An 11,218-nucleotide genomic window follows, 5' to 3' on the forward strand; every position below is an offset into this window, starting at 1 on the left:
GGGAAAGAGCAAAATGTGTAATGTAAACTTCACAAATGTATGTGTTTGTGCCATAGCTTCTAAAATATCATTGTAATGGGGACTAAAAATAACAGTATGTGTTTTGTTATTGCCGCTTTACTTGATGTTTTAAAAAATTGCTGTTGACAACCTTGTAATAAAATAACACTAACTGAGCACTTGTGTTCAGTCAGATAAGGCCTTATCGACTCAAGATACTTTTGTTCCTGTGAACATTCAGAATGTAGAGCTAATAAATTATTAGAGGAGGATGCTGTGTTACTTTCTGGCTTACATATTAACAGCAGTATTACAGTTGCAAAAAATCTTTATTTCTGGTGATGTGCCAGTCACTAAAATGTTAACTTTAATGTTTTAAGCTGAATTTGCAATGCTGGAAGAATATAAATATCCTCATATTTAATGTAGATAATGAACCTGGGTCATGGGAAGCAGAGATAAAGCTTTTCTTATGTACAAACATAAAAAGCCTTAGACTTCCAATTCAAAATCTGAAGTTGAGACTTCTACTGAAATATTGAAGTGAAAAGTAGCTGGCAGTCCTTTTAGTTGTTAGAGACTCATAAAGGTCATGGGTATTTCCTATTTTGTAATTACAGTAAAAAATATAAAAATTTGAGATTTCAAGGAAACAGTCTAGACAGACTTGGTGAGAACAAAACTTTCCAGATCAAAGTATCCATGTAATATGCATGCCACCACCATACTGGAGCATTGCCCTTGTGCCTTGGGACAGAGTAGAGCTTGCTCTCCCTCTGTCTCTAGGCCCTCTAGAAGTCTTTTCACAATCAGAGTTTATTCCTAAATGGACGGGTGCAAGCTAACAGAGAGACCTCACAATTTCACTTTCTAACTTTAGAGGAATTAAATTCTAAGCAACCTACTTAATTTTTGGAAATCTAGCTGTAATCACATAGCCTTGTTAGAAATGTGAAATGTGCACATTATTAGGAAGAACCAGAATTTCTTTTAGTAAGGAGCAGTTATCAGAAATTTTAAGTATCTAAAAATATTTCTGCTAGGATGCGTCACATGATTTTATGCTGCCTTCAGCATGACTGAGCCTTCACAGCTATTGTAAATAACCCAAGTGCTTGTAGCTCTTGACAAAAGGCTGTTCCCATATCTTCTCCTAAATGATTTCTAGTATTAGAAGTACAAGATTGCCAGTATCACTGCTTTTTTTTTTTTAAATGAGAACAAAATGAATTCACCCCTCTGCTCTTGAACTACTACAGTTCCTTTGTTCTTGATCTGTTACAACTGTGCACTAGCCACACTGTGGAAGTGTACAATGTTTAGGGTATGCTGTTGGTGCAATTAGTTTTAAAGTCCCTTCCTGCATGATTTCCTTCCTGTTTTTTTTAATTGTAAAGTCAGCAGGTTCCTGAAGCTTATTATAGTGTTGCAGAAAGGGTGGGGAGAAAGAAGAAAGTCCTTACATCTTCAGCCCATACACAGGGATGATGCAAGACAGATTAGGGTCAGTTTACATCTTTAACACCCCCACCCACCCCCCCCAAAAAAAAGCATAATACACACTGGAGCCTTCTTACTCAAAACTAGTTTTATTTTTAAAAATAAGTTGAATGCATAGCACTCACAAAGATTCCATTGTTTTGGACATTTTGCATTTAGAAGCACCATTCTTATTTATGCCATAAAAAACACATTTTGGTTCTAATAGTAAGAACAGTGTATTTTTAATGTACACTGGTAAAGCCCTTTTAAATAATACATTGAAACTGTTCAGTGTACATTGTAGTCCTTATGCAGCTGTAGTGTCAGAAAAAACTTAGACTAAGTAATAAATTAAAAACAAAGAGCATGTAGTGGATCTTTTTACAGTTGACCTAATGTCTTAAAATAGTCAAATAAAAAATACCCTATTAAATGTAAATTCGCAGTATTAACTAACTGAATAAGCCCCCTGCCCATTATAATTCCAGTGTTAAGTATTAGTTAAATTTTTATACATCAAATGCCTATGGGATAAATTTACTAATACCCCAAAAAAGAAGAGCCTATACTGCTGTGTCACAAAGATGACAAATTAGCTGATTTAAAGATTTTAGAGAAAAAAATGCTACAGGCATCTGCTGTTACTTCAAGTCATGGTCTATTACAAGACTGTACATTCATAGCATCAGAGGTAGTTAGAGCACTGAGGACTTGGGATATAGCATTGCAACAAAATGAAACCAGCAGAAGTCCGTTTCCCTCTTAAATAGGTAAGAATGCTGAATAAAAAGCATGGCATCTTATGAGGTGGAAAGTCTCTACTTAACACTACCCTCAGACATGGGGAAATATTCATTAAGAGATGAAGAGAGGAGGGAAAAAAAAGCCAAAACCAAACCAACTTGCACTTTAATTAAGAATTGACCACACTATGCCTATTTCAAAGTTGATACTCCAGCATAAAGCAGAGAGGGTCATCTCTTTCATTCACCCTCCTATCCCTCTTGACTTGCACAAATATGCTACAAAAGCCCACAAAAAAAATTGGGATTTATGCAAACAAAAACAAAACAAGAGAAACAGGATTTCTTCTCCTCAACAATAAATAGGTTTTTGTAGCATGTTATCATTCAGCCCCAGAAAGAATCAACACAGCTCTCCTTCCTCTATTCTGAACATTATGGTAAGGCCCCCTCTCCTGTGATAAAGCCTTCATCTTAATCATCTTAATTGCCCCTACTTTCAAAACAGTCTCTGCAAGATTCACAATACTTCAGGGTCATTAGATGGTATGCAATTTTAAGTGCTGCCACTACTAAGACAGGAGAAGGTGGTGGTAAAAGAACAAATAAAACAAAAAAGCCTTAAGCCCACATACTATAAAGATATTTTAAAGTAGTAAGAATCCTGTCATCCATACCTCTTCCTCCCATATTCTACCACAAGAGAAAGTCGGATATCTTCTTTTATTTAAAAAAAAAAAAAATCCTCCGTTAATATCTCTACCACCATTTTCATCCAAGAGTTGGATTAGTGAAGCTTTCTACCCTCAGACTATCCACTCCACAGGAGATAGTGCAATTCCATAAAGTTATGTAATTAGCACCTTAATTGTGATAAAGCAGTTCAGTCTGCAACATATTTTTGATCCACCCGTTTAGAAGAGTAAATCTCTGCATTTTCTTCTGGAACTCCCAAATAGTAGAAAAAAAAGTTGCCCCACTATTACCTGAGAATTTCCCTCCACTATAAGCCTGACAGAACTGGATTTCTGTAAGTATTTAACTGTACTTTTTTTGTATAAGTGACACTGTCAGTACAATTGGAGGATGCTTTCTGTTGGTTAATAATACATGTGTGTTTGTGTGTGTGTACACAGAGGAATCACAGCCACTGTAGTAATTCTGGTACAGTACAAGTTCAGCTGAAACTTTCTCTTTTCTTCAATTACTCAATACCATACTGCTGGGCAGTAGTTCACAACTACATTCTGTGAACACTAACATATCCCTTTGGTACTCTGTATATAGATGCCCCTGAAGAAAAGCCACTCCACTTGCTATAGTCTCTTCTCTCTCTACCTTCCTCCCTCAAGTTATACCCAACTAAGTGTACAAACCAGCAGCACAGAGTAATGAGTAGAAAATTCCCTGAGTTAGTATTAAAGAGTTACTTTAAACATAAAAAGGATAGGGAGGAGAAAAGAAGCAAAAACATAGTGTCTATCCTGTGAGGTACAAAACTTAAAAACTAGCCAAAATACCAGTTAACTCAAATGCCTTAGCCTAAAGCAAATATCCACCACAAGTGCTGAAAACGGGGCAAGAGTATGGAGCCAGATAAGATCCGTTTCTTCCTGTGGTCCCCACGTATCTGGAGAAGTCTGGCATTCAATGGATTCATAAGTTTCAGTAAATTAAAAGTAAGTGTTAATACTGTATGGTGGGATTACATAAATGTCTTCAAAATAATACTGCATATCTCCTTCATTAAAAGGTAAGTCTGTAGTTAGTCCACAGCTATTTTTCTTTTGACTAGTATTTCAAAGATGTGCGTTAGAAGCACAGAGTATTCTGAGTACCAGAGTAAGAACTTGCTACCCCCAGGTATACACATTCTTTTTAGAGGGTGTTCTGTGTGCTTATTTTTTGCAGTCTGTATTTGAGCTACGGTACTGGTTGCCAATCCAGTTGCTTTTTTCTGGAAAGACACTTTTTTATTCAATTTGTTGCCCTCAAACTTATTTGAGGTTTAACAAAAAAACAAAACAATTCCCCTCAACACAGCTTCCCACCCCAAACAAACAAGCACAAAACCATTTTGTACTTATCACCTCTCAAAGCAGGGAGTAACACAGGAATATCGTCCATTCACTTGATAACTCCGATTGTAGGAGACACTTATACATGGCTTCACTTCTAGCGGGACAGCTAGTGACATTGCAGCACCAGTCTGTACGTGGCCTCGAGCCTGAACACTAGACTGTAAGGCAGCAGGGCAAGTCTGAAGTGGGTAAGATGCTGTATGATTAGATGATATTATCTGTTGGCAGTTTTGCTGCTGTGATGTCTGATGGTGATACTGTAATGAAGATTGATGAGCCTGGAGATACTGTGGTATGTGCTGTTGAGGATTAGCCTGCTGGGGAGTTGGAGCTGGGGTCTGAAATACAGCATGTTGGGCAGACTGAGCATGTTGTCCTTTTTGCTTGTTTGCTTCCTTCACATCATTATCATGCGCACTAAAACAAATTGAGCAGACAGAATACATGAAAATAGATATTAAAATAATTTAAACTCTTTTGGGTTAACTTTTAAGAGCACTTTAACAAATGGTGCAATTACCTGAAAGCTTCCAAAGCGTTTAAAAGAAAATCATTTTAGTCTATCCTGTTTCTTTAGGATACAGTTTCTTTTCAGCATTTCACTTCATTTCATAGCAATACAAAATGCAGATAAAGCCAAGTACAATACAAATAATACAGCAGTATCTAAAATTACGAGTGCAATAAGGTCTGCTAGTACTAGTACTGCAATAAAGTGCCAGATTACCAGAACCTGCAATTAAAACTTACTTGCTGCTTCTACCTCATTTAAATTGGGTAATAAGAGTATAGGGTTTTTAAAGATACGATATTAGAGGGTTTTTAAAGATCTACATTACAGTACTTAAAGATCATATGTATGTTTATATTGGATCTTGCTTTGGGGAGTGGAAATACTTTTTTTTTTTCCTTCCCCTCACCTTTTTTCTAGCCCACCCAGTACTTAAGTTAGACAGTTTCATTCACCTGAATTCCCTTTTATTTATACCCGTCTCATGTATTTAGACATACTCTTGCTCTTATGCTGATGTTAAGCAGGTGCCACCTGCACACTTCAGTCAGGCCTAAAATAATCTAAATTTTTTGGTACTGCCTATACAGGGCAGATCTCTTGAAGACAGTTTGGGTTCAACCCCTCACCAGTTTTTCCTAAAAGATTGCTAACTTTTAATGGTGCACTGCAAAGATGACTGAAACGCTTCCCCCCCCCGCCCCGGTGTTCCAGAGCAATACTGAAAACACTTCTGCAACAGCACTTGCATGCTTTAGGTACTATTCCTTTCATTACACATATTAGTGAAGCCAAAAGAGGCCATCAGGGGTGATAATGTCACACTTATAAGGAAGATGTGATTCTTCCAGATACAGCTGTTCCTGTGCTTCTATGGAGCACAACTGTATTTAGATCTGGGCAAGAGCAAACTTCTGTAGGAGGAAAGCAGTTATGGTGGGCATAGGTTTTGATCTTAAGGTTTAGAATTAAAGAACTGATTGTGTAACATCCCTTCCCAGTAAGGTTCACTTGGCATTCTTTGGCATTTTTACCTCATGTCAGCTGTATCTCTCCACTGTAGTGCAAAAATGGATACAGCAAAAAAAACAACCTCCTGCTCATTTCCTCCCCCCAAAGCTGGCCATGCAAACAGTCTGCATGTTTGATTCATAATCTGTTCGGAGCATCCCTTGAACTTCCAAGGCATAGAGTCTTCAGAGGAAGTAGGAGCTCCTATGCTTTCGGTACTCTTCACTCTCTCTTTTTCCTCTCTGAGCAGACTACAGAGATTGGGAATAAGTTATTTAACAGATTCTCAAAGCATGCCAAAAGATGTTCAGTGGAAATGCAAGCCTGAGGTTGGTTTGTTGAAAGAACAGGAAAGAGGTTAGATCTGATAAGGTTTTCTTTTTTGGAAAGAACAAAAAGAGTTATTACCTAACAACATTACCGAAAATATTTTTAGAATAAAAAAATTGAAATTCAAAAAGAAATTTACTTTCCGTGCTCACAGCAATTAAGCATACCAAGAGATGCGGAAATGGGCTTAAAAAAAGGTGCTGTTGTTAACTTACATTAATAGTCGCTCAATACATGGCACTAGGAAATCCCAGGAGTATGCAGTAAGATGATGCAGTCGGGTAGGCCATGTTGGTGAGAGACGCAGGATAATCCTTGAAGAAGCTACACACGCAGTAGCAACTAAAGAAGGGGCATAATTTAAAAATGCATGATCTAGAAAGAAGGAGTAAGAAAAAGATTCATTTAAGTTGGACACTGTCTGTCAAGACAACAGAGGAGTCATTACCTGAAATATGTAACTCACCTTGCAGTGATACTTCCAGAAAGTAATCAGCATATTTTGCCATATATAACTTAGTCTTCTCTAAGCAAACCATTGGCCAGCCATCATGAAGATCAGTCTCATGGACAGCAATAGAAAGATAATAGTCGATGAAATGAGCAGCAGTTGGGAGGCACAAATTCCACTGAAATGTTTCTAGCAACAACAACTCCATATGAAGCAAATTCTGTTTTGTTAGTACCAAATTCATGTTAGTCATACAACCCAAGCTGTTCAACTGTTCAAGTTTGGGAACACTGTCTTCCTTTTCTTCAAATTTACCTTCAGGTGAACAGAAAGAGGAGGGGGAAAAAAAAAAGGTTCAGCACAAGTGAACTATAAAACAGATTGTATCTAATGTCTGCGTTGGTCATATTTCGATTCTACTATGTCAAACAAGCTTGAGACTTTCCTGCAGATGCAAAGCTCAAATCGAAGATGTCACCCAGAGACAAAAAGGGGTATGTACTGTAAAGGGCTAAATTTCAGCAGGTAATGTCAAACACTGTGTAGGATATTGTGCAGTGCCATATTTCCCGTCAGTTTTCCCAGCCCAGCACACAGAAGCTGGTTGCCAAGAGCAGAAGTAAGCTGTATTAGGACATCACTGGCACTGCATACGCAAGTTTTTGTCAACAAATAATTGTATAATGTGACCCCATCATCAATGAAATACCACTGTGATGCGACTTGGCATACACAACACCACAGCATTTGGCTTTAACCATGCTCCCGCCCCCACACACCCTTTTTGTTTCTAAAACTCATTAGAGTATAGCTAGAGCTCTAGCCAACATGGTGCTTTTAATGCCTGTTATGGTAGGTATGTTTTAGATTTGATAGCTGATAAGCTGCTCCAGCATTTCAAACAAGTGGATTTCAGCAATGGGCATCTGAAAAGCTGCCATATATACTGTTTCAACTTTAACACTGCTAGTAGCTTCAGCCTTCCTTGGACTTTAACTTGTCAGGCCTGTACGTTTTCAGCCTGAAGCAAAATTGTATATGTAGAAAACCCATTAATAAGAGAAACAAGTGTCACATTTCCATACAGTTTGCCATATGGTTGTGCTATTTCAATTTCATTGCAAATTCTTTCCATCTTACACTCCCTATTCAGTACTACATGATATGTTGTAAATGCACATTTTTAGAGAGTTTTACAGGACAGAACGTACTGAACGTTTCCTTTTTTTCCAGCAGTGGAGGTACTTATACAGGACTTAATCCAACACCAGGCCCAGTCTGTTAGTTTTTGTTTCCCATACTCCAGTAATAACAGAAATAAAAGCTTCAGGAGTCACATAATAATTTCTCTTATTACTTCTATAACCTTATCAGATCCATCACAGTGCGATTTGTCCAACTTATTCCACCGCTGATTAAACTGCTTGTTTAAACCACACAGGTCAAAAGTTTAAAATAGCATTCTGGTTTGTGCTTTCTGAACCAATTCATACACTCAGAAAAGTGAGTACTCCAGGCTTTTGGAGCTCTACTTGCAGCTTGTTAGGAAAGATGGCAGAGGTGATTTTTTTTTTTTTTTTTAAATTATAGTTCTCCTCAGAACATAAATTTCATTTGAAAATCTGGCATTAGTTCAAAGCCAATCCATTCTCCTAAATGGCTTACGCTGGTTTCTGAGGCAAGGTTTTCATACTCAGCACCTTATCCTTTGCCAAGAGAAGATTGCTGGCTGGTGGCATCCAGTCAAAGTTTACCTCCAGAAGAATCTGAAATAACCCTTTTCTTGTTTAACTGTTCTGCTGAATAGCTACATTGGTGGAGACAGGGGATGCAATGAAAGGAAGCAGTATACCAAAAATAGCCAACACCTCAGCACTCTGGTCTTCTAGTGAAGAGGGCCTAGAGCTACAATGCGATATATCTTATTTGAGAAAATGAAAATAGATTCAGAGAAACAGATCAGCAGAAACTGAACCAACAGTTAGTTCTGCTGCCAGGACCTGTTTCTCTGAAACTTGGTTTAAGCCAATTGCCAGCAGGTATCCCATCAAACTACACCTGTACCTCTTTGGGGACATTTAAAAGGGGTCCACAAATGTCAAAAGATGAATAGACACCACAAGAATCTAGCTGATATATAAGCAGCACTGTTCATAATGAGTGTTTGTAATTAATTCTGTCTTCAGAGTACTGTGCATTCACCAACGTATTTCACCAGTATTGCATTTTGTATGTGACAATACAGGATGTATGTTAGCCTTAGTTTGCTTAAAGAACATTGCAATTTATGAAATCTGAAGTATTCCAGAACCACACAGCACCATCAGCAGGGTGCAGTACAGTCTACATATAGTTTATTTAATTTCTTCCTTTATCACAGGTATGCAAATTTCTCATTTCCAGCACTGGATCTGCCTATTTGAGACGTCCGCAGAAAGACAGGCTTTCTATTCCTACAACACAGCTCTGAAAGTTCACCTTAGAATAATTTGTTTCCAAGCATAAACATTGGCTTTTAACCACAGTTTGTTTTTTCTCCCCTCAGTTTCATCAGGTGCCAACAGAAGTCAAACCAAGAGTCTAAAGAAAGGCTCTACCAACTGGGCCAAATTGATATACACTAATCTGCCTGTCTTTTATAACCACTTTGTTTCCTCTGTCTGCTATATCCCATCAAGACATGCCTTGTATTTGGCAGTAGAACCTATATTGCTCTAGTTCAAGTTTGGTGCTACATACTTACTTGCTAAAAGTAAACAGGAAAGAGCAACCACATGCAGCTGCTGTATAGATATGTCATAACGATCCATAAAAAGGTCCAAGAGATACACAGCTAGATGTCGTGCAGCAGGACAGAGTCTGAACCGATTGCTGACAATGGCAATCAGATCTGCAAAGTATCTTCTCAGGTGTAACTGGGGAGATTGGCCTTTGTAGGAGGGCAGCTTCAGCTCCTAGATGGACAGCAGCATGTAATTTTATTAAAACCATCATTTAGTTTGAATTGGTATCAGATTAATGCAGCTGATATTCTCAAATTTATCATGGAATTTTCACAGGATTTCTCCCCTCTTCCTTCTATTCCCATCATTTCAGCATCCCTTTTCACAGAACAAAATCTATTTGTTGTATTACAGAAGAACTAAGAAATAATTTGGTTCTGCATAACATTAGTATAATAATTTAAAATTAACACCTTTTCTTTGGACAATCGGCTAGAGTGACTTTTACCATTTCTGTTGTATTACCTCTACTGCAAAGGCTGTACCTCCCAGCAGGGAAACAGCAAGGGTATGCAAGTACTCCTCAGCTGCTTCAATGCAAAGTCCAATAGCTTAACTCAACCCTCTCCTGCTACAGCTCAATCTGAGCAATCAGACTTTGTACTGAAGTGTTTGCATGTTCCAGTGCTGCCAGTTCTCCTGCAGGTGCCTCCAGGAGAAGGGCACTAACAGCTAGCTGAAGGTAGCAATGTTAGGAAGAGGGATCGGGTGTGCATGTGTCAACGTTTGCTGTATGCATGTGTTTAAACCCTGACAATCTGATCTGATTGATGTTGCACTGACACCGATTACAGCGTGCTCTCAGGCATTTAGTTAAGCGTAACATAAACCTCACACGGTCTCAGGTTTGTGGGAGGGACCCCAGAAAACAAAAGCCCTACCAACACCACAGATGAGAAAAATCTGTGGCACAATCTATTTTGAAAACAAAATTTGGACTGGTAGAAAGAACATTCCCCAGGCTCCTGCCTAGTAGCTAGTATCTCCTCTTGTATACAGCAGAACAGCAGTGCTTGTCTTCTTTTATCATGAATAAATTTATGAGTTAGATTGTGCAGCCCAGATTAAGTAGGATTTTGAGTACAATTAAATTTCCAGCGGGACACTCTGATGACGTCAAGTCGGAATGGAGTTGCCCAAAATTTTCAAAGTTTTAAGGTCAATTCAAAGTTCTGAAACACGCTATTTAAGTGAAAAAAAAAATCCCAAACCAACCAACAAAAACCCCACCCATACCTACTAAGCTTTAGAATTCACCCTTCACAACACTAACTCAGTTTTAGTAATGGTAACTTTGGTAGCAAATAAATTATCCTGTCGTTCTCTTGTGTTCCCCCCGCCCCTGCAAACAAAAAAAGCAGTCACACCTTCAAGAAAGATAATCCACTCATCAAGTACTATCAGGCAGCAAAAGCACATTTTTAGTAGGTTCAGTCACTGTAAACTGATTTTCAGCTCTTGAGCGCAAGCTGTGCTTTATTATAAAAGTAGCCCCAAAGAGCAACTTTGAGTCAGTCGAAGAAACTTCAAAGCAGTATTGCCTAAACCCTCTACTACGCTTACTGCACCTAGTGTGGGGGTTGTGGGGTTTTTTTGTTACAATAGCATCACAATGCTTTCTGCAGCCTTTAAACTTGGACCCACTTGCACATCCAAACCGAAGAACCCAGCGCGCCGTGACCCCTTTGCTTTTTTAAAGTGCAGAGAGAGAACAGTCTGGTCAGCCGATAAACTGTCAAGACCGAGGACGAACAGCCTGAGCATTAACTGAGGGGACGACACCGTGTTGTTCAAGGCTTGGATAAACAAACTCCACCAAACCCCGG

General features: G+C 38.5%; 1 protein-coding gene across 1 annotated transcript; it reads right to left on the reverse strand.

The window, feature by feature from the left end:
* Positions 1-4,311: 4,311 nt before the first annotated feature.
* Positions 4,312-10,010, reverse strand: CCNJ (cyclin J). Its single transcript, XM_009581471.1, has 5 exons — positions 9,990-10,010; positions 9,353-9,563; positions 6,625-6,924; positions 6,374-6,533; positions 4,312-4,723 (listed from the first exon to the last, which is right to left on the reverse strand). The coding sequence occupies exons 1-5, from the start codon at positions 10,008-10,010 to the stop codon at positions 4,312-4,314; spliced, it is 1,104 nt and encodes a 367-aa protein (XP_009579766.1).
* Positions 10,011-11,218: the final 1,208 nt, after the last annotated feature.

This window comes from Fulmarus glacialis, unplaced genomic scaffold, assembly GCF_000690835.1.
Source record: "Fulmarus glacialis isolate BGI_N327 unplaced genomic scaffold, ASM69083v1 scaffold8297, whole genome shotgun sequence".
In the NCBI taxonomy this organism is placed as follows: Eukaryota; Metazoa; Chordata; class Aves; order Procellariiformes; family Procellariidae; genus Fulmarus; species Fulmarus glacialis.